This window comes from Falco punctatus (genome assembly GCF_963210335.1).
Source record: "Falco punctatus genome assembly, chromosome: Z".
Classification (NCBI taxonomy): Eukaryota; Metazoa; Chordata; class Aves; order Falconiformes; family Falconidae; genus Falco; species Falco punctatus.
The window spans coordinates 84443978-84467665 of record NC_137586.1 but is presented as its reverse complement, the minus strand read 5'-3'; the positions used below and the strand labels follow the sequence as shown (position 1 = coordinate 84467665).

The 23688-nt window shown below is 40.3% G+C and overlaps 2 protein-coding genes across 7 annotated transcripts; one reads left to right on the top strand and one right to left on the bottom strand.

Moving 5' to 3' along the window:
- Positions 1-14: 14 nt before the first annotated feature.
- Positions 15-12911, top strand: FAM151B (family with sequence similarity 151 member B). Of its 5 annotated transcripts, none has more exons than XM_080372533.1 (7): positions 15-342; positions 422-547; positions 1836-2001; positions 5161-5378; positions 7013-7148; positions 8890-8961; positions 9346-9480. In XM_080372533.1, the coding sequence occupies exons 1-6, from the start codon at positions 324-326 to the stop codon at positions 8942-8944; spliced, it is 720 nt and encodes a 239-aa protein (XP_080228659.1). In that variant the 5' UTR covers positions 15-323; the 3' UTR covers positions 8945-8961; positions 9346-9480. The 5 variants fall into 5 exon arrangements, with proteins under 5 accessions (XP_080228659.1, XP_080228658.1, XP_080228657.1 ...); XM_080372532.1 differs by having other exon boundaries at positions 8887-8961; XM_080372531.1 differs by lacking the exon at positions 8890-8961 and having other exon boundaries at positions 1854-2001; positions 9346-12911.
- Positions 12635-23338, bottom strand: ANKRD34B (ankyrin repeat domain 34B). 2 transcript variants are annotated; one of them, XM_080372490.1, is made up of 2 exons: positions 23220-23338; positions 12635-22589 (listed from the first exon to the last, which is right to left on the bottom strand). In XM_080372490.1, the coding sequence occupies exon 2, from the start codon at positions 22560-22562 to the stop codon at positions 21009-21011; it is 1554 nt and encodes a 517-aa protein (XP_080228616.1). In that variant the 5' UTR covers positions 22563-22589; positions 23220-23338; the 3' UTR covers positions 12635-21008. The 2 variants fall into 2 exon arrangements, with proteins under 2 accessions (XP_080228616.1, XP_080228615.1); XM_080372489.1 differs by having other exon boundaries at positions 12635-22602; positions 23220-23320.
- Between the last annotated feature and the right edge of the window lie 350 nt (positions 23339-23688).

Below are 23688 nucleotides of genomic sequence, written 5' to 3'. Positions count from 1 at the left end.
GCCGGCGGGACGCGCCCCCGCCTGCCCATCACGGCGCAGACCGAGCAGCGGGCGGGGGGGGCGGCCCAGGTCTGTGCCCCGGCTGCGGCCGGCCGGTGGCGGCTCCCTGCGGGTAACCGCCGGCGAAGCTCCTCAAAGGCGGGACGGCGCCTGGGCTCCGGCTGCGGCTCCAGCCTGCCACCCCTCCCCGGCGGGGCCCGGTTCCGCTTCCTGCGGAAGCACTGGCCGCGCCCCCGGGGGCCCAGCGCGGCGGCGGGGCTCGGCGCAGCCCGGCGGCGTCTGGGCAGGCGGTGCGGTGCGGTGCCCCCCGCGCCGCCGAGGCGATGGCGGACGAGGCGCAGGGTAAGAGCCGGGCGGCGGGGAGCGGCCCGCGGGGCCGGGGCCGCCGAGCGGCGGTGCTGAGGCCACGTCCCCGGGGCAGGCGCCTGGAGCGAGGCGGCGGTGGATCACTTCGCGAGGTCGCAGCGCATCGGAGCGAGAGACGGGGCGGCCGTCGGGTGGTTCCACGCCGCGAACAGCAAGGCCCGAGCCGGGGAGGCGGCGCGAAGTAAGTGGGATCCGCGGCCGGCGTCGAGAGCCGCCGGGGACGGGGCCCGGCCGCCTGCGAACCGCCGGGCCGGCACCCTTCGGCCGGGCGAACGGAACGGCTGCCGGCGCCCGGGCCGGCGGGGCCTCGCTCGGGTCAGGCCGGGCGTCAGCCGAGGCCTCGGGTCCCAGCCGGCAGGCCGGCCCTGCGGCCGGGCGAGCCCCGCGGCCGGCTCGCGTTGGCGCCGCGCTCCGGTCTCGGCGGGTCTCCCTTCCCCCTGCCGCCGCCGCTTGGGCCCGGGGAGGCGGCCGGGCCCTGCCGTGCGGTTCGGCGGGGCGGCACGCCGGGCTGGCTGAACCCCGGGCGGGACCCGGCCCGGCCTCCGGACCCGTCGGGGGTTCCCAGGCACTTCTGGCCGTGGGTCGTCTCCTAGGGCCTGCGGGTGGCCCGAGGCCCGGTGGTGCTGTGACACCGCGTGGCGTGTCCCGCGTTTTACAGGGCAGCCCTGCTGCCTGCTCTCCGCCCGCCCGCTGAAGGTGACTGAAGTGCAGCAGCTATTTGCGAGCGCTTTATTTCAACGAATCTTACTCTAACTTACGTGACTGTTGGGGAAAGACATGATTTATTTATGTGCTTTTGTATGCAATCTGCTTTCTCTTGACTGAGTAACTATCTTTGCTATTATTCTTCTAGTCTGTCGCAGTATGTGTTGAATTCTCTGCAAAGCTGGTATCTCCACACAGACTCTCGGATGCCTCTCATGTCTTCAGGAGCTTGTGGCGTCCCTAAGATTCCCACTCACTCTTGTGTTTTTCCTGCCGTTTCTGCCATTTTCCTGGCAGGTTTTGCTGGCTGACTGACTTTTTCTTGACGTTTTGGCTGAGGTGGGTCGGTCAGGCTTGAGAGTGAGACAAAGGGAGTACTCGGTCACTGCCAGTGTTAAAATCTTCTGTCTGGAACCCTGTTTTAGGAAGAAAAGGTCTGAAATTCAGCAAGAGTGGATTCAAGCTTTGGATATTCATTTTTACTGTTCCTCAGGGAGGGAGGAAATGGGGTTACTTGGTCAAATGCATCTGCAAAAATCGATTTTCACATGCCTCTGGATTTCTAAACAGTTTAGTGACTAAAGTAGCTAGAGGAATAAGACTCTGTTGCTTTGCAGATAGCAGCAGCTTACACGGGGTGATCTTTGTGCGCCCCGTCCAGTGCAGAAGTTCTAGACTTGCCCTGTAATTGTTACTCTTGAGCAGATACTGAAACTGGGGGGGGGGTTTGCTGCTGTTGGAGTGTTTGTTTGTTAAACCAACAGGTGATGTTCACATGATAGAAGCAGATGTTCTTCTTCGTGGTGCCAAGGGAGGAAGCAGAGACCCTATCATGGCTCATCCGCCAGAAACAGACAGTGACAACACGCTGCAGGAATGGCTACAAGAGATTGTCAACACCAATAAAGGCATCAAGTTGGATTTTAAGAGGTATTTTTATACGGCTTGCATTCTTGCTAATTAACAGTAGCACTAGCTGTTTTTCGGCATCAGCAGACCACACACTTTCTTACCGTGCAATTTAGTGTATCGCATTCCTTGCTGACCAGAAAATGAGGAAACATGATCAGCATTGCTAAATGCATTGCAAGAATAAAAGCTTTAGAGGTGTTTTGAACTGAAAATCATGATTTTGTATTCTGTGAATTAGTTACCAAGTGGCTATTGAGCAACATTTTTTGCAGAGCAAAGGGAAAACAGAAATGATAGCATCTATCCAGAAAGATATTTTCAGTTTTGTGCTTGCGCAGAGAAATTGGGAAAGAGAACCTTCTGACTGGGAAGTCAGACAGTGGCTCGCAGGCTGCAGATGGGGCTGAGGCCCCTGGGTCTTTCTGCCTGGTAGCACATGGGTCTCTCCCGCTGTCCTCCAGCTTTCTTGGTTTCATTCTCCACTGTGGAAGGGGAACGAAAGTGTCTCTCAAGGAGCTTGTGAAAAGCTCGCAAGTATGCTGTAGAAGTGGAAAAAAATGCTAGATAGTTGTAAAATAGGATTTGTACCTGTGGCTCTGTTCAATGCAGTCAGTTTTCATGTGAATGTTCAAGAAAACACAAACAATGTGGACACCCTGAATCCTTTTATTATTATAGAATCTGTAAGTGTCTGCCTAGACAGAGAAGGGAAAGGACAAGAAAATAGGTGTTTGTGTTTGTTTATTGGGTCAGGGTGGGGTTTTTTGTTGTGTTGTTGGGTTTTTTTAATTATTGTTTAAATTAATTCTAAAACATTCACGTCTTATTTTTCTGTAAAGAATTTTTAGCCAAGTGCCATGATTTAAAATCTTTTAAAATACCCATTGTTGCATTATAGAAGCCTAATTACATAAAAGCATTTAAAAAAACACATGGATGCAGTGCAGATACAATCAAATGAGTGATACAGAATTCGGTGTTCTTTTGGACACTGTTTCTCTGGATACCATTGCTGAAGTTTTGAGGATTATTTCAATAGCACTTAAAAGCATATGCTTTTATATTTCTACCTTTCAGCTTGATTGACCACATAATCATATTTCCTGCTGGCTTTATCTACAGGAATAAATGTATTCTGCAAAAGGTTTTCAGAGTCCCACTTGAGAAATGCCAGTCATTCAACACGGAGTCAGCAGTACATTTGAATTTTCCAAACACTGTGCAATAAAAAAGTGCTGCTGTTGTTTTTTTTTATTATTATTTCAAGAGATGCTGCTTTAGACTTTTTTCTTTTTACATTAGCTTGTACTTTGTAGTAAAACGGAAGGCATTCCACTTTGACAATCCCTTGTGTGTGGGAAAATGTGAGCTGTTCTGGCCTTGGACTATGTTAGAGAAACTTAGGCCAACAGTGTTAATAACTCAAGCCATCACTAGCTCTTCTTTAAGAACATTTGAGCTAATACTGACTGGAAGTTTTGACTGCAATTCCTGCCAGCCACTATGCAGCTTTCTGAACAATATGAAAGTTAAAATGTATAAAATGACTTCACAGGAAAAAAGACAGGCATTTCAGGGGACAGTTTTTGGCTTTAGAGCTAACCTAATACAGTATGTAGCTGCCATTCCCATTTTGGGCTGCACATCCTGATATAATTCATCTGACGTCATCACGAGCTAGGCTAGGGAATAACTTGGTACAGAACCATTCCTACAAAACGCTGAGAATAGCTGTTTACCACTTCACGTCCCTGAACTCACACACTGCTGCTAAGGCAGGCATCAGAACTGGTGTAAGAGTCTGGAGGTAGGCAGCTAGGAATTGGGAAGATAGGGCAGCAGGTACCCATCTGTGTTGCTGAAACGGGCATCTGTGCAGCATGTAGCTTGTAGTTTATATTCGTTATAAGCTGGAGCGGTTGTGATCCTCTCCTTGCTCTTCACAGTGCCTTCTCTTCCCCTTCGTCTCGCTGGTGCTGCTGTGACTCACAGAGGGACCAGTTTAGGATGATGAACAGGGAAACTAATGCTGCAGAACAGCTTGAATAATTCTGTGTTGGCTGAGCATTGTATAAGGTCACTGCAAGATTTTGAGGAAAAGCTAGAAGATGGCATATTCAGAGGTTTTCACAACTCATAGGAGAAAACCCAGGTCCTTGCTGTTAGGAAATCACAACTCTGACCAATAATAATTGTAAATTCCTGATTGATATACAAAGTATTCATTCACTGTGAGAGAAAAATATGTATTTTCTTGGCATTCATTCCTTTTTTCCATTATTCCACATTTCCTTTCCTTCCACAATACTGCTGTTTTGGTAGGATAGTATGAATGTTATTGTTTGCTTTCCAGTTAACACTTTTTCTTTTGATTTGAGAGACAAATGAGAATATGTGACTTCAGATATTTAGTTAGATGCTTACAAGTGGTGCTGCATTGGTTGCTCAAGTGACAATACTTTCATGTTTAACAATTAGCTGTAGGATGAACGTCTGATGAGCAGGCTTCATGCTGACGCTACTATGCCACACTTTAAAGCTATGGGAACAGCTACTACGGGTGATAAAATGTTCAGATGGGTGCCCTTTCCCTCTATTTGTTGCTGAAAATGTTCAGTTTGGGGCTTTTTATTCTCCTAGTGTGGGTGCATCATCTTGCACAGATGCAAAGGTAACTTTCAGTCTGTTAACTGGATCTGAAATAGCAATAAAAGCCTTACCACTTAAAGTGCTGTTAAGGTTGGGACAGATTATTTTTACCCCTGTGGACAGTATATAAACTTCAGGGATATATCTAAGCAGAATAAATATATTTAAATTCATCACGGTATTTGTGGCTGTCAGCCCAGTGGTCTAATCTAAACAAAGATGTTAGAGCCTGCAGTGGCTTTCCTTCATTAAAATTGTTCGCAAGCGTTCAATAGCATCCAAGCCTTAACAGGTTGCAAGGTAGAGGAGCCCTCAGAGCCATGAAGCAGTTCATCTTGGGCAGCAGGGAGACAAGAGACAGTACTTTACTAGCAGCAAGAGTCACCTGGTGGCAGAAAGGGTCCTCAGCATTTACTCTCTGGCTTACAGGGACAGTGTCATTAGCATATGCATCTATAGGTGTGCTGTAAATTTCCTGTCCTTGGTCCAAGTGAGGTGTTTCATCTCACCCATGTATTATTGTTACAGTCTAGAAGCTGTACGGCCTTCCTTGGAACTTCTTAAACATGTGAAGCAGCATTTGAAACGACCTGTTTGGATCAATGCAGACATCCTACCAGGACCTAACGGGAATGATGCTGTAGTGGATGCAAAAGAGTTCCTCAACGCTGTCACTTCATATTTCCCAGATGTAACCTTATCGCTGGGATGGACAACTGGCTGGCACCCAGGCAAACACAATAAAGGTAAAGACAGAAAATTCAGTGTTTACACTGCAATAGTCTATTTTCTTCATTCCCTAATTGATTAAAAATAAGCTATATGCCATCTTCTCAGTTTGAAAATAGTCATAAATGAAAGAAGAATTATTTTCTTTGTTGATACATGTTTGATAATGTCTTACGTAGCAATTAGTTCAGTGTTTGAGTTGCAACAGAACTGTTTAAAAATCTGGTATTTTTGTTAAACTGTTTTGTTCTTCAACTCATTCTCACAAACTGAGGAACTCCAGGGTATAGGTGGCTTAAGCCCTGTTCCACATAGTCTTTTGCATAAATCCGAGGAGGACTGGTTTCTTAGTAGGTATTCTGGCATGTTTCCCAAAGAAAAATGGGTCAGCTGGAAATTTAAAACCCTATCAGTGTGTTTTTGCAGGAAAACACTGATTTTAACATTTCATTTCTGTGGAATAATGGATTTTTTTGCAATTAATTTTCCAACTGGCCATTATTTTAGGGTACTTTTCACAGGCTTCCTCTCATAATTCTCATAGCTGCTTTGTTAGGGTGTTTTACTCCAGGGCACATGCATTTGTGTGCAGTAGCATAGTCCCCATCAATATCGTCTGTTACCACAACAGCAGAATTATACAGTGCTCCAATTGCTAATTGATCATTAGAAAGATTTAGCATTGTGTTGTGAGGATTTTGTTGTATGTTACGCAGCAATTTTACTGAATTGTATGGTACTTTCTGCAAGGTATTTTCAGTGCAGCAAACAGTTGCTGGAAATATGTAATGGAAATACTGTACTGAGTAGCCTTTTTTAATAAATGTAACCTTATCTCTATTCTAAATTGCAGTTCATAGTGATACTAATTAAGGGTATACTGTAAGACATGAGAAAACCAGCTTATTTGACTGGTTTCAACTGAAAGTTGCCATTTGCCCAGCAAGACCTTTTCTTTAAATTTTGGTGCTTTTTTAGTCTCTCCAGTCACTACATTGCATGAGTAATTGAGAAAAAAATTATCAGCTGTTGTTATTGAAATTAAGGTTTTCATAGCCTGTAGAAATAAAAGAACAATTAAATGCCATTTTAAATAGCTCCAGTGCTTGTAAAAATCTCAATGGCATGAACCTCAAGCCTGTTAGATTATTTGATTGTAGCATTTTTAAGCACAAAACGTTTCACCTGCTTCATTTGTGTATAACTCCAGTCCTACTGGCTTAATTCAAATTTTTTTCTAAATTTTTCATAATCCTTTGTTTCTCTCGGCTCACTGTCAAGTTAAAACTAGGCTGTCTTGAAGTCAGTGGCAGCAGTGTTTTTTAGAGAAAGGACAAAGATACAATTTCCTGGACGTTAAAAGGTGTCACATTCTATAGCTGTATGTAAAATAACACTTTAGTTACCGGAATTGCATATTTTCAAAAGAAGGTTATTTTTCCATGTTAGTTTTTCTTTTGTCCTCTGGGACAAGGACATTTTTCATTTATAATCACAGTGATTTCATTTTAGAATTATGTGATTTTCACAAAATTCATATTTGCTCTTGTTTTGTCTTACAACCTAACCATTCTATAAACCATTGTGTCTTTAATTAGGTAGAGATTGTATTTGTGAAGAATTCTTCTTAACCGCATGGTCTTTACTGTAGGCTATGATTGGGTGATGGTGAAGGAAATGGCTCAGATATGCAGTACGCTTTCCCAGCCTGTAACTTTCCCTGTAAGAGCGGCATTAGTACGACAGTCAATATCTGAGCTGCGTTGGTTAATCCAGCAGTCAGATAGGTAAGTTTGAGGGCCTTTGCCTCCAGCTGTCTTGATAATAAAGGCATGTATTTGATTATATTAAATATAGCACATTAATGTGGACATACCTATCCCAATTACGTTGAAAATATTTTTCTATTCATTTAACCTTTCAGCTCTTTAATTCTTTCAGTTCTTAAATTGTTTCCTCATATAAAATAGGTCCCTATTAATTTCTTTAAAATAATAAAATTCAAAAAAGCCTCTTCCATTACCTGTAATAAGTAATTTTACACCTTGTGTAGGTTTGTAATCCAGTTCCACTATAAACCTTTCATAAGACCAATATAGTTAAATAGACTAGTTTGATGCTGCAATTTGGAATTAATTCAGTTCAAATACTTAGATTTTATCTCTACTTTTTTTTTTTTTATTCATTATTTGTATTTTCTGTAGTAATGTCACTTAAAAACATCAGAGGTGATTTTTAGATTGGAAGTCAGTGAGTTTGCTACAAAGCAAATTGATTTTGCTCAGGTACTTGAAATACATGCAGTGGCTTCCAAACACTGACTTGTATTTTCTTTCAAAAATTCTCCATGCAAACCCATAACAATTTAATGTTTAAAATTATTTACTTGTGATAGAATGAGAATAAATCTGGATGCATACATACTATCATTTACTCATCTTTTCCACCCACCCTGCCTACCTACACTTTAATAAAGTTGTTCCTTAAGCACCAACCAATGTCAAAGCCTAGGACAGAAAATTTAAGTAGGTCACCTGCCTGGAAGATTTCTAAGTAATGAGAAACAATAGCATAGACAAATAAAGTGCTGTTATTCTCACTTACAGTGCAGAATCAAGAGACAAGTTAGAATTAAACATTTTAAACTGGGAAATTAATTTCAAAATATTGTTATGTTAAGAATATGTCTTTGAAGTGTCCCATTCTCAGATAATATCCTCACTGGATACAAGCATTATTCCCACTGAAATATTAGGGTTTTCTCTTTTACCTCAGCATAAAATTCGCAGTTTTTCTTTAGTGGCCTGATCAGAGGACAGAAATTCCTGAGCCAGTTTTACAGACGTACACGTAAATTAGGATTTAGTTGTATTTTAGATTAATACAGTTTTAATTTAAAAAGGCAAAAATGAAGTATTTGTCATGTGGAGATTGTGGAAGGTAATGCTTTTAACTTTAAATGATACTTTGGAATTTTTCAGTGTTTTTTTTTTAAATAAAGTCTGTGCGATTAATGAGAATAGTGTATGTGATACAGTACAGAAGATACATACAGCATTCAGTTAATCAGATGGCACCGGTATATGTCAGGTGAAAAACCATGAATATGAGATTTCCTCATATTTTCTGTTCTGATGCTCTCTGCTTGTAACTCCTACTCTGTCAAACCTTAAATGCTTGTTTCTTTGCTGGATATCTGCCCAAGATTTTTTATTTTACTCTTTGCTAGATTTGGCACAAAAGTTCACACAAGGACGAGGCTACAGATAAATTGTTCTGGGTGGTGCAGGATTGTCCACCTGAAAAAAGTTTTGCAGTCCTCCTTAGGAATTTTCTTTGGAATTTCTAGCAAGTTTAGCTTTAGGAGCCAGAACTTGAAGTTTGACTGGAGCCAAATTATGTGACTGAACTCCGTAATATGGGGGGGGGGGGGGGGGGGGGGGAGTGGCACAGAAATAGACCTCTGCAAAGTGTAGTTTGCGTGTATCAAATGTTTAATTAAAGACTATTAGTTATATTCTTCAGCAGGTATATCTGTACCAAGCATTCCGTGAGCCCTGGGTGCAAGCTAGGATGTGTTTGAGCATGCCTGTTTCTGAGGTAGCGTTTTGATACAGCAATTGCTTTTCCCAGTAATTTGAGGTCACTGTGGTCACAAGATTGGAGAGACTCAGTGCTGTCACTTGGAGCACAAATGCAGGGTGATGACTTGCCTGGATGTAGAGGGGTGAAGAAGGCAGGGACGTATAACATTGTTAATTCCCATAGTTCACAGATTGTGGTTGCTTAACTTTGAAATCTAAAGGAGATTAAGTTTTTGATATTTAATTACATTCCTAAAATTAAGACACCACAGTCCCGAATATTTTTAGGATCTTATTAGTGCAATGTCTTTCTGTCTTGCATTTTTCATTTTATGATAATAACATACTCTTTTTTTTTTCTCTTTTCTCTCTCCTTTTTTTTCTCCTCCTTTTGATATAGATACAGCCTCACTGTTTGGACAGGAAAGGAAGATGTGTATTCTGTAGAAGATTTGCTTTACATCCGAGAAAACTTTGATAAAAGTAGGGTTTATTATGACATTTTGGAGCCACAGAATTCTGAATTCAAAAAAGCCATAGGAGTAGAATTGTAAATACAAAGCAAGCAATGTCTGACCTTCTTGTTCAGAGAAATGCACTTCCCTTACCGAAAGGATTGTATAGAAAGCATCTGTGGTTTTTGGAGGAGTTACTGTGTAACACTTTATTGAAAGGCTTCTCAAACAAAAATGCAATGCCTTCTTAATAGTTCGTTACTCATATGTATGTTCCGTCTCCTTCGCCCACTAGGGTGTAGTAAATGCTACTCACATTACCTAAATATTCTAGTAGGGGTTGGAACTAGATCATCTAATTTAAGGTCCCTTCCAACCCAAACCATTCTGTGATCCTGTGGTTCTTCCCTGCAAGCACATAAAGGGCAGAGCGGCCCCAGCTGATAGTTGTGGACCAAGGCAATTTGCTGCTTATTGCTTTTGTGTAGGCCAAGGTCTGTGGGACACTCAATGTCTAGTAAAGCCTGTTCTTGATTTTACAGGGGGGAAGAAGAGTCAGAACTGTGAGTATGGAACTAGGCAGGTCCCAAAGGGATTATTTTGTAGCTCTTCTTGGTACGCTCCATTTTTACTGCCATTGCAATTGATAATGTTCTTACTCCTAGTCAACAGAAGATTCTGTTCGCTAGCTGTGAAGAGTGGGATCTGTGATGCTACACGTTCCAGGGAGAAAGAATAGTTATTTTTACTGAATTAAAACTAATCAATTCCTCTGTAATGTGGCAACTGTGCATTCCGCCCATGGCTTGCCTCCATGCTTTCTGAGCCATCAGCAACATACTCCTTGGATTGTGAGAAGGCTGAGTTGGAGTTACAGTACAGTGTAACTCATATACTTAATGAGAAAACTATATATGATACAGTACAGAACATACATTCAGATGTCATCACTGCAAGCTGGAGTTACAGCTGCACTGCGGGAGGTGCTGGGGCGAGCAGAAGCCCTAGAATGAAGAATAATCCTGTCCTCTACATAGAGCACAAAGATGGATTACAGTGAAGTGCACACAGCGTCGTAAGACCTGTAGTGTTTTGTAAGAGAGAAGTGCTGGTGGTTCTTTCAAGACCTTGAAACCAAGTTTTAAGTATAACAGGAGTTATGTAAAATATTCTGTTGCAGGCTTTCTGAAAGCCAGAGGCTCCAAGAATGAAATAGCTGCACAGTGATTAGTGCTTACAGCAAAAACGGTACATTTCTGTGATAGCACAGTTATTTTCTACATTCCTCTGGTTTATGTGTCTTTTTAACTCTCAGAATACAACTTCACAAATTTTCAGAAGTTAACTTCCCTCTGAGAAAAACTAAAACCACTGCAACCTCCTTACACCTGCAGGATGTGTCTAACTTACTTCATTTTAAGCTTGTTTTGCCTCGTTTGCTTCTGCATCCCTTAACACATACACTGAAATCTGTGCAGACTGAGACACAAGCTATGTGTTGTTGCCTTCTGCCAAGCATTACAGGCTGTTTTTTGCAATGACAGGAGATTCTGATTTCTAAATGAAAGCTGATTCCATGAAGAGTCATTACCCTGTCATCTTCTTGCCCTCCTTTTCCTATTCCTTTCACATGTTTCCCACAGGAATTGTGTTAACTTTGGCGTTTTACACAATGCTGGACAGGCTGTTAGTACTAAAGTGTTAATTACAGCAATTTTTGGTTCTTACATCGCGTTAGTACAACTGTGATAGAAAAGTTGTATTTATTCATTATAATTATATTATATTTATTAATCCTGAATCTTGAAATATGGTGATTTCATGCAGTCATTAAAATTCAAGCTTCCTGGTTACCTACAGCTCCTTTGCCAGATTTACCTATTAATTGTTTTACATTACTGAGGGGTAGAGCTTTCATCATTTTTGTTACTTACTAAGATATACTTGGATAAAATTAGGAAATATTTTTCCAAATAAGGAAGAAAACTGTCTAGTTGTACTTGCAGTTGTTAAACAAAGTACTGAATTTAATTTACACAATCAGGCAGTGTGAATGGCAGCAACCACCAAGGTCAAATTTGGCAGCATGATTCCTTTTAATTAATTGAGAGCAATTATTTATTTTTCAGTTCACTGTGACAACATGATCTCATCTGAACAGATGTAACTTCTCAATCCTTTATAGCATCCGTTTCTTTGAGCTTTGCGTGCATACTTTGCTATACCATGGGAGGAAGAGAGATTAACTGTTTCCTACCTGATCATAATAACTATGGAAAATATTTTAAATACTTGAGAGACCCTTTTCTAAGCCAGATCATTTTGACTAAAACAGGTTCAGGAGCTATGGCATGAGCAGGTGTGCTAGCAGCTCTGATCATGTGGCGTCCTTTCCTGGATGAAGACCGTTGCCCCTGACTCCCCTTCAGGGAGAAGAGGATGTATGAATGACCAAAGCTTCAATTAAGCCGGAGTTACAGACATTGTTTTGTCTCTGTAGTATATAAAACGGACTAGTAGGAAATGGTATAGCTCAGAGGTTTTTATTTTCTGGGGAATACCATTGAACAGGAAGCACTTGGGGGACATCAGGCAGCTTTTGGAATCAAATGCAACATAGCTGCATTATCCAGAATGACTTGGGCAGGTGTCTCATAACAGAATTTCCTTTTGAGGGCCATAAAGGAAATAGCTTGATGACACATAGCTGTAGCCGTGTTCATTTATTGCATGAAAGGTGCCATTAAAGAGCACTGAGGTTTTTCTTACTGCACACTTTACTAGTTCTAGGCTTAGTCTGGGGTTTTTTTCAAAGCATTGCTGGTTATTGAGAAGCAGCAATACTTTCTAGCCATACATTTATTTCTAATAGATCTAAAGACAAGTATCATGTTGTCCTTTCATTCCACAGTTCATATAGACGTTTAGGATTAGGATGGACTACTTTTTTCACCTCCTTCTTGCAGGCAGTTACATTTATGGATTAAAGGGACTTTGTCTTTCAGTTCGTTGGCTAGGAGGCCTTTTTGCATCCACATTGACAAACTTTTCTGTTCTTTAGAAACCTTTTCCCCCACTTAGAAATTCCAACCTGAAGTATTAAGATTTGTTAAAACTGGTTAAACTATTACATAAAAACCATCAGCAATTGCCAGAAGTATTTTTAAGGGTGCAGACGGTATGGAAGAAATACCACATATGAGTAATATGCGTGGATGTGAGTAGACAGGGATATTGAGGTAAAAGAAGACATGATCTGGATTAACAGAAAAATCAGTTAAGGTAACAAGATATGTAAAACTAGATTAAACAAAAGACTAGAAAGGAATTCCATGAAGCATTCTTGCAGTGACAGAAGAGTTTGACTGTATGGTGAATTTGATTATTCTGTATGGATTATCCTATATGCCTGAATTTCTGTCTGTATTTTTTACCCATGGATCTCTTCCCTGTGGAGTTGTTCATGCCAGTCTGGTCTGAGTTGCACATAAATAAAATCAATTTGAATTTGTTTCTCTGTTTTCATGTCAGTGTTCATACAAATGCTGTCCTAAAATAAGGTGTGTTAGCTGTGGGGCTGGCAATAAGATAATAAAGGTGAGATAAAAGCCAGTTAGTTACTCTGTTGGAAGCAGATCTGTGGCATGTTGATGTTACTCTAGCTGCTTCTGTCTGGGTGGGTTTTTTCACTTTCTGGCAGGGATCGATTCCTTGTACTGAACTGTGGAATGGAATAATTTTCTCTGTTAGTGTTGCTTCATGTTTGTTGAAATCTTTCAGACAGTTTTTTGGACTTAATTGTCCTTGTTACGTGAAAAATCTTTAGTGGAATTAGGTATTTTTTGTGATGTCCAGGTGAGTTAATTGATTAATAAAACATCTCTTAATTTACTGCAGATGGTGTTCAAGCTTTGTATTTTTCTGTGAATTTGATGGAACTTACTAAATAGATAAAATAATGTTACAGTAGAGAATTGACATCATTAGTCCTGCATAATTGCTCAGTAATCCTGCAGTAACATGTATACTGATGGAAGCAAAACAGCCCCTGATTTTCTGAGGTTTGTATTGTTTAAACGTGCTGTGGAATTGAAGAAAGTGCCCCCAGAGACACATTTTTTAAAAGCGATTCTTCGCATCTCCGTCACCAGCATTCATTTGAAGAATTACTCAGTTTTGGCCTACTCTGCAAAAAAACCAGAGTATTTTTCTTCTATTAAAACCTTCAGATTAAAGCTTTTTATGTTTTACTTACCAGCCAGCTGTCTGTGAATGGGCCGTTTGCTAATGTTACTACAGACTGCGCTGTTAAACCCTGTTAGATGTTTGAGTCTGAGCACTGTAAGGCTTTCACTTGTGATTTTTATTGTGCTTTGTTTGGATACTGAAGAATTTTGATTGCAGCACCTGGCATGTGCTGTCTTTTCTGCAGCAGCCCCAGGAAGCCGTGTTTGAACCTTCCATGTCCCCTTGTGCAGGGGCAGGTTTACATAAAGCTCCGCTCCTGCAGCCCACCGTCAGGCTTTTGTGTTACTGGTGATTAAAAAGACACAGCTAGGGAATTACACAGAAAGTCTTGATAACTCATTCAATAGTTCGGTGATGAAATGGCCTTGTCCTTCCTATTCTTTAATAAAAACCAGAAATGACAGTGGTGGGAAATTAAAAATGTTTGGACTTGTTTGGGGTTTTATTGTTTTTTAAAGGTTAAGGAAAACCTATTATATTATTATGAACGGCATCCTGCATTGTATCCAAGAGTCAGGGGAGCTTTCCCATGGATTTCAATGTTCTAAAATTTCTTTTGCATGACTTCAGATTTCTTTCAATTTTCAGAGAGTTTTTCTTTTAATAAGGATAAAACTACTAATAAAAGAGTTTAGGAAGTGTTTGGATAATTTTTTAAGGAAACAATTTTTCCATAAGTTTTCTGTTAATTAGAAACCATTTTCTACCATGAAACGATTCCATGTCTTGAAATCTTAATTGAAAAACAGTTTTTTGTTGTGGTGTTTTGATGCTCACAGACATTTATTATTTAGTTGGTCTTTTTTGTTGTTGTTGCCAGAGTATCTGTTTGCCTTGCAGTGTGATTCCCTGATGCATAGGCTTATCTTCTGTGTATTAGCTTCATATATTTTCTGTCAGTTTTACTAAGATTTTTATCTATCAATGTTACGCTAACCTATATGGAAAAATACGGGTTGCTAGACAACATCCACACCGGCTGCTGGATTAGTCTTTGGTTCTTGGCCTCTTTTCTAGGGCTTTGCTAGATGAGTTTTGGCATATGTCTTCGCAGTGAAGTAAGATCTAACTACCTTCTAGCTACAATTACTTCTGATACGTCTTTACTGCAAATTACTGTAACTGTTCTATTCTCACCCTTTTAGTAGCATGGCTGAAAAACGTAGCCACTCCACGCTGTAGTCACTCCGAGTTGCACTGGGGCATTAGGCATAGGTGTTCCCTCGTGCAGGAGCAGTAATTTTCTGGCAGGTCAGTGCAATAAGCAGCTGAGGATAGCATCTTAGACTGCCACAGCAGAGCTAATTCATTAAAACCCATAATAATATAAAGCATTACTTTTTTACTGTGCTTCCAGTAAAATTCAAAGTATCGTACTCTATCATCTTCTGAATTTTGAACATCTAAATTTTTGCAGCAATCGTATGTTGCTGTTTAATATCCTTATACTTCATCTTGGTTCCCGTGAATTTTACAGTGATGCTTTTGTCATTATAGCTGTTGTTCTCACTGCCTGATTGTGATTCCTTTCATTGCTGTAGCAGAAAAAAAATTGCATGTGTGAATTCATAATCTCAATGGGCATCTGCCCAAGCAGAATTAAAATGTGTTTTTAAAAGGTGTTCTCATTATTGTGCTTTTAAATTGCATGTACAGGTCAAGTTTATGTTTTAAAATGGACTAGCTTTTGAGAGAGAAGGCTGTAACTCATGCCATCTGTGTCAGTTTGTGAAAATGTTCAGAATTGCTAGCTGATGCCTTCAGGGAAAAAATACAGGAATTAATTACAGTTGATGAGCATGCATCTGCATTTCAGAAAATTGAGAATAAACTGGACTGTGTATAATCCTAAGAAAAATACCTCACTGTTCAGTTTAAGATCTTGGTATGTTTTGTAAAAGGCTGAACATAAATTAACTTTTTTCTGCTTGGGACAAAACCGATGGATTAACATTGTATCTATAGTGTGGTGCTTGCACAAGCAATGCCGTATTTGTGATTAAATTTAAAATAGTTCGTTCAGGCTGCTACATGACACATAGTACCACAGAGGATTCACATGGATGCAGAAGGAGTTTTAAGTAATTATTCTGTAATTCCTATAATTTGGTTATTACAAACTTTCATCTTTGTTCTGCTTTAACATTCTGTTTGCAAGGAATTTTAAGAATTTGTACAAAGTAACTTAACTTGCCTCTATCACCAGAGTGCCTTGGTCCCTCATGGAAGTCCTTGGGTTCTGTTGCCCATTCTGCAAAAAGCAGCAGCCTGTATTTTAATTGTATGAAACGCCACAGCCAGGGATATTCCTGTGAGGTCTGTGCTTGCTTTCAGCCAGCCACATGCGTCATTGGCAAAGGAGACGCCTGCCCAGGTAACGGGTGTCCTGTGAAGAACAGGGATTTTGCATATGTATATATTTTAAAATTAGGTTAACTTGTGTAAAGGACCGTAAGACCTATTGTCTTTTAAAAAGCGTTAGTAGCTGGGTATTTTATCAGAACAATTCGTCACAAAAATTGGAATTTTATCCCTTTCGCTGTAGAAAAAAAAAAAAACAACAAACCACCCTGAGTTTTCTTTAGATGTATCCTTGACCAAACATCATTTGGTTTGCGGTACCTTGAAGGTATTGCTGTGCCAGTAATACTTGAAAGTGAAAGTGTGTGGCTGGGAGATACCGGAAAATATTTTACAACAGGCATTCCTCAAATTCTGGATTTGGACATGAATTTAAGGAAAAAAGCATGTTCTTTTATGAATACAGTATGCATGCTTTTAGTAGGATGGCTATTTGTGGCTGATGTTAGCCTTTCTGTAACAAGCTATGTGCCTGTTACACAAACAAAAGAGCAAACTAATGGAATAATGATTTACTAACGTAAGAATCAATTTATATATAAATACTTGATATTAACTGGAAAATTAATTAGTTGCATTGTGTAACAGGCGCAGAAAGATGAAGGTGAGAATTGAGAAGAAAAGATTAACTTAATGATTGGTTTATTTTAGTGTTTTTCTTGTGTAATTGCATTGAGTTATGGCAATGTTCTTATGGAGCATTGTATAACGTATATTATACATACATATATACTGCATATCTGTAAAAGACAAAAGTAAAAAAAAGCAACTTTAAATGCCTTTCTCCTCAAAGCAAAAAGAAAAAGTGCAGGGAGGGCTTTTTTGAAATGTACTTTCAACACCATGCCTTAAACACAACCTTGAAAACTTTTTTTACAGTGTTCCTGCATAGTGGGTTTCCGTTTTAAAATTTCTTGAACAAAAATACATTTTTTAATGATCACTGTTTTTTGAGGCCACTAGTTGTCTAGAAGTCACTTTCATTGTATTGTTTCAGAGCGTTTTGCAGAGAAAATGAAAACCAAAAGTAAAAACAAAAAAGTCTTTCACCTTTCTAAACTTACCACGTAGATTTGAAATTAGTAATCTCACAGGAAGTGAAATACAGCTTTTACTGAAAGCCGTAACTTATGTTGACAGGAATGCCTGGTGCCAGAAATGTCACTGTCATTTTATATAGCTTGAATGTTTAAGGATTTGATGCCATTGGTCTCTTTCTGTACGTTGGAGTGGATGAGCTTAACTGAATTGTTCACTGTAAGGTCTGAGAACTAGTGCAGGTGGTTCTCTTTGGATGGGAAGCCACAGCTCTTACAACTAGCAAGGAAGATGTTTCAGCTCGTGGTGTTTTCTTTATGAAGATGCACAAAGAACACCTGAAAGGTATTTTGTTGTTTCTAAGCTTTCATGTTTCAGGGGAAAACTTAACATTAGAAATTCTGGTCTTGCTTCCCATTCTTTGCCTAGTAGACGCCTTGTGGATGACAAAGATGACAAGGATTAAGACTTGAAAACGGCAGAAGTGTGTCTCCACTGAAGTAGAACCACAGTAAACTACTGACAGACAGACAGAGCCTCTCTCACACAATGCCTTGTACAAATGTAGCTATGTTGGATTAAACCTAATTAACACTTCCAGTTATTCTATATAGAGGCAGCCTGAGAAATGCTTAAGAGCAAGTACCTTTGGTAGTGACTCAGCATCTCCTAAGTGGTGAACAAAGGATGTGTCTATTTCCATATTCCCTGAAGAGGGAAAAAGATAACTTTTATTTATGCATTGTAACAACATACACAGAACAAAACTGAGTTGGTTTTCCTTTGAAGGTTCCTTGTATCATTGATGCAACAATAAATACTAACTTTCACACTACTTCTGCATCAAAATTAAGCACAAAATACTGGCAATACTACAGAAGGACTTCAGTTCTCAAGACATTTGCCGTTTTCCTCCATTGACTGAGCATTTTATAAAAAAACTTTCAGTTGAGGGAGCAGTAATCTCACATACATAAATAATTTAAAAATCAATACAGCAGAAATTGGGCTTTATACCTTCAGCAAAGATACCAGTTAGAACATCTCATATGTTAGGTTTTTTCCTAAAAAAAGAATTTGTATTTTTTTTAATGTACTTCTTAGCTTCAAATATTTAACTTCATGGTGATACGAACAGACTACAGTCATTTCCATTTATATCATAAAAATAATTTGAAAAGTATACTGTGTCTGTATGTGGTGTTTGTAGGGACCAATTTCTACCCGGTTAATAATTTAATATTGATATGTTTTCGTACATAGTTCCTCTGCCATAGAAAGATTTCCACGTAATCCTTGTTTCTACCTGGTATATGCAGATGCTGATGTGGCAACGTCTCCTGAAGAGGCAGAACCTGAATGGAACCAAATATTCCCATCACCTTCCCTATGTTTCCATTGGTATTTAATAGCTCTTGTACGCAACTTCATTTTGGAACTTGCCCGTTTTTGCATGCTTAATGTGTACACTCAGGTAGCTGTTTGTTTGTTTTAGCACAGTGAACAGTTCTTGTTTGTGTATGTGCAGAAACTAGAGCGTGCCAGCCAATCCGTAAATTACCAAGAGCCTTTCAGTGGAGGAATAATCCATCTCTAAAAAAAACAATGCGTTTGTGACTGGTACTGATTGGTCTTGAGGGGTGAAGAAACTAAACAAGTGTGACAATCATACCCGAGTAGGTCAAATGTGATAATGTGGCGCAGCTCACTGCAGGCCTTCCCAGCTGCCTCCAGAGTGCTACACATCCCAAGGTGGCAGAGCTGGGGCTAGAGGAGGACAAAGGACACCACAGATTTCAAGACCCGTATTTTGTGGAGAATTAGTTTTGACAACTGCAATACAGATTTGCATCTTTGTTTATCCCAGCTCCCTCTGAGCACTTGGCCAGAGAATCAGCGGTAAGATCATCCGCCTCCTAGCAATTGTCACCAGGGATTTTGTTGCAAAATTGATTTAAGATTTATATTTGTAGTTTCAGATCAGCACTTAATAGGCAACTCTTGTGTAGAGATACAAACCATACTCCTTTACTTTCCAGTGTCAAATGTGCCCTTCTTTGAAATACACATTTTACGAACTTATGGGTATTTTTATATTTTTACTTAAATAAAACCTGGGCTATCCTTCTGGCTAGTTTGGGTCAGCTGTCCTGGCTCTGCTCCCTCCCAACTTCTTGTGCACCTGCCCCCTGGCAGAGCATAGGAAACTTGAAAACTCCTTGATTTAGAGTAACCACTACTTAGCAACAACTAGAACATCAGCGTGTTATCAACATTATTCTCATACTAGATCCAAAACACAGCACTGTGTCAGCCACTGAGAAAAAAATTAACTCTATCCCAGCCAAAACCCAAGACAAATTGTCTTACACTAAGGGCAAAGCTAAGTAACATTAAGATTTTTTGTTAGGCAACGTCAGACTGGGTGAACTTTGACTGAAGCTGCAAGAAGGCAGATAGTATCCACTTGTGTGTCTTCAGAATAAAAGTATTTCATTTCGGTGTACAGAAAATCACATTATACAGACACAATTTCAATACAATTAATTTCTGTGAATTATGACAAAACAGAACACATCCAGTATTTCTCAATCTTTAGAAGACAAGTTATAAAATGCTAAATGCAATACCAGAAATTAAGCATCTGTGGAACACGCACAAAGACAAGGTAGATGTTTGGAATTGCAGAACACTGAAATAGGAAGGAAAAACAGATTTTAGACAGAGATACTTAAAAATGCACAGTAGCTTGGAGGCAAAGGAGTATTCCTCATCTGTAAGAAATTCAGTTCTCTGCTTCAAATTAGGCAAAATGAAAACTTCCATCTCTCAGGTGAGTATCGTAGCTGTTGGGTTTCTTTTTTTAAGAGTTGAGCAGGAGGACAGAACTCTTCCTTGCTCCCAAGCACGTGTGTGAAGCATCAGCACTGCTCAAGATAGCATCTACATGTGCCCCACCATCTGTATCCTTGTATGTCTTGAAAAGAAACCCCAGCCTGTGACTGGAGAAAGAGCTCCTGCATGATGTAGAGATATTTTATTTTTTTTAATTAAGTCTGGAACTACAGAAAGTAATGGGCCCTGGTTTAGATACAGCCTCTGCCTCCGCCCACCCTTCCTCTTTTTAAATGAGCAGATTCCAGCAATCCAATAGCTTGAGAAGCCCAAGTCAATTCATGTGCCTGACAGTGCCAGCAGGATTTGGTCTTCTACATGAGATCATTCTGGACTTTTTGCCGCTGTGCTGGCTTCTTGACTTGGCTCCCAGGCATCGTGTGCTGAACTTCAGCCCTCCGGTGCGCTGTGTATCAGACTGACTTCCAGTGGGCAGCAAGGTGTCGAAAGGCTCCCCGGCCTTTAGCTGGCATTCCCTAGGCATAGCTGTGCATACAACACACCTCTACAACATGAATTTTATTGACTCTGTTATTGTCTGTTCATGTGCAGGAAAGCCATTGAAGCCAGAAGATGCTGCCTACGTACACCTGCCACTGTCCACCCCTCGTGCATGCTGGCTGTGTCTAGAATTTCTGCACATTGCACAACTTGGACAGAGTCAGATGTCCAGCATCACAGTCAAAATGTTTCAGGTTTCTAAGTTCCATGTGTACCACCTTCCCGGGTGCAGAAAGAGTAGGCATTTGGGAAAACCTAGGAGGGATAGTATTTCCAACCTAAAATGAGAATTGCAGTGCCTGAGACCCATTGTGGGTTCAGCCTGTCATGGGTAAGATTTCAATGCTGAAGCTGAAAACATTAAGAAAACAGTGTAATAAATATTCCTCAGTTTGCAGAAAGCAGCATCATTAGTTAAGTCTATCTCTTCATGTGGTCTCAAAGCTATTTAACTTGAGAGAGCTTTGTATCACCGCCCTGCTGTTTTGTGGTATGTATCATTACAATGAGGTACTGCAGTGAATATGCACATATCATAAAGATTTTGTAATCCTTTACTCCCTTGTTAAAAATTCACTAATTGCTTAATCTGCTCAGTCTGTAATGACTGCCTCCTTAGTAGCATTTTCATATTTTTGGTCTCCCCAGGGAAAGCAGGTGCTGCTGGTACTAAGTGTTTTTGTCCACAAGAAATCATGCCAGAAACCCTGTTTATGAAAGCAGTGTCTGGAATTGGGGGGTGAGGATTCACATTCAGTGGTGGGAGAAAACCTGGTCTTGTCTGAGCAATATGATCCAACAATACGGCTCCTGGACTCTCTCTTTCTAGAAAAGCTTGGTTTCTCCTGCTCAAAGTAAGAGGCGGCATGGTGTCCACTACTTCTCTAGAACTTGGTAACGAAGAGCGAGATGGAGAAAAAATCTTTTTCTTTTCTATCACTGACTTACTGTCTTCTGCAGCAGCAGGACTTAGACTGTTAGTTAACTGAGAATCAGAGCTGTAGTGATTTGCTCCTGAATTTCTTTTCCGGATAATACTACTGAGGTTTGAAATAAAGCTGGTTTGTGCTGAACTGACATCCCTACCCATAGGAATCCCACTGGAGTTATGTTTCCCTTCAACATAAGGAACCTGACAGTTTAGCTCATCATATGATAATTTCCTCGATCCAGTTTGATCGAAGGTTGTCAACAAATGAGCAGTGTCTTTTATGTCAATACTTTGGTGCCTGGTAATGAATCTCTTTGATAAGTCAAGGCCACTAATTTTAAAAGAGACCTCTTCTTCTGGAGTAATATCATGAAGTTCTTGTAAACAGGCAGTTTTATTCTGGTGGAACAGTGACGGAGAGCTCTTTACCCAAGGCTCAGACTGCAGCCGCTGCACTTGTGCCAGCTTGGACCCTACTTTTGTTGAGCTGGATTTTCTCATCAGTGAAACTGTCTGAGATGAGTTGTCCACGCTTCGTAGATGATCCAGCTCTTTAAAGCTGAAAAGTGCTTTTTTAGTTTCATTTGAACTTGAAAGTGGGGAGGGAGATGTTTTCAGTTCTATTTCTGATGGGGAAGTGCAAGCAGTGGGGGAATGCCATTCCTCCAGGTCTGCAGGAGGCATGTTTAGGTACTGCTTTGTTTTCTGCCTTCCTGATGGGGACTTGTCCATCGTGATGATGATGACTTCTTTTCCTTGTGCCCTGCAGGCATTAAGAAGAACTTTGAGCGTCTCTTTGTCTTCAGAGTTTATTGCATACACAAGTGCAGAGCAATTGGAATGATCTTGCAGGCTTGGGTCAGCTCCACTTTTCAGTAGCAGAGATACCACTTCAGGGCCTGCTTTTTCCAAACAAGCATGCATCAAGGCTGTCTTTCCAGATTTGTCCTGTATGTTCGGATCAGCCTTGTTTTCTAGTAGGTATTTAACCATCTTTGCCTTGCTGGCACTCTGGGAGTCCAGGTGTTTTGTCCTACAAGCAATCATTAAAGGGGTTTCACCTCTGTCATTGCTCTCGTTGATGTAGGCGCCACCCTCGAGTAACAGTCTGGTGAGGCGAAGCCGGCTTTGATAGACTGCTCTTATCAGGGAATTTCCCTCTGCTGGCAACTCTGCCATTTCCATCATCGCACTTGTCTCACACCTTCCTAGTAGCTGGGAAGAACACCTGGTTTTCAGAGAAAGCAAAAAGGCCCTCCAGAAAAAACGAAATAGAGGATTTAACTGCACAAATTGCTTCTATAAACACCTCTGTATTTTGTGAAAAGACTCTGAAGGGGAAGAAAAAAAAAAAAAAAAGAGAAAAGGTAGTCCCACCTAAGCTTCAAGAAACACATTAAAAACTTAAAATAATATCTGTATAAAATTATAACCTTCATAGATGCTTAAAGCTTGGCTGTCAGTTCTGGTTTGTGTTTTTTTACTGTTCCCCCTTTCATCACACTTTGCCAAATAAGCTGCAAAAAAAAGTCTTAATTCTTCACATTCTAATGGCTTTATACTGACTGCACCCGAGCAGCTGTGGTAGTTGTACCACTCCTGATTTTCATCAGTGCAAGAACTGAATGAATCCTGTAAAAGTTTTTTCATTAATGTGAGACAGTGTCACATTCACTTATTCTTTCTCATAAAATTACAATACTAAACATCTAGAAATTAATGAGAAAAATAAAGTTCACCAGTCTTAAGGAAAGCAAGCATAGTAAAATATTTTTTATCTAAGAAGAAACTATTAAGTGGCTGGAAAACAAATTAAAAGCAATCGCATTTGTGGAAGTACACTACCTTCCTTATGTTGCTTTGAAAACATACTAGTTTGAGTGAAATAGTGTAAGTGAAGTGATGCAGAGCTTGTCCCACTCATCATGGGGATCAGTCGACTGAGAGGGAGTCCTGTACCTGAGCAGACTGTATCAGCTCTAAAACAAAAGAAACATTTGACAGTATCAAAGAAAATCTGAAGTTTTCACTCAAAAAAATTAAGAGCTTAATGTGGTATAAATAACAAAAGGTCTTGTACAAATGTATACCTGCATCTAATACAATTAAATTACTTTTATTTATGTCTTTTATGTGCTTGCTTATGCATGCGTAGGGAAAATCTTTAAAAGAAAAAAATACCAATATTTAACAGTTGGCAGAGCAATGTAATTCCAAGACAAGATCAGACTAAGAAAATTACAGGGGGGGTTATTTACAGTATATTTCTAGAGAAAGAAAAGTGTTTAATTCATTTAACTGCAAAGGAAATTAA

What these genes read in the sequence shown, in the direction of transcription:
- FAM151B (XM_080372530.1), top strand. An exon ending in ATCAAGTTGGATTTTAAGAG is followed by an intron (nt 2,002 to 5,160) that starts GTATTTTTATAC and finishes TTATTGTTACAG; the next exon opens with TCTAGAAGCTGTACGGCCTT. An exon ending in CCCAGGCAAACACAATAAAG is followed by an intron (nt 5,379 to 7,012) that starts GTAAAGACAGAA and finishes TCTTTACTGTAG; the next exon opens with GCTATGATTGGGTGATGGTG.
- ANKRD34B (XM_080372490.1), bottom strand. Translation starts at nt 22,562, where the DNA reads ATGATGGAAATGGCAGAGTTGCCAGCAGAGGGAAATTCCCTGATAAGA.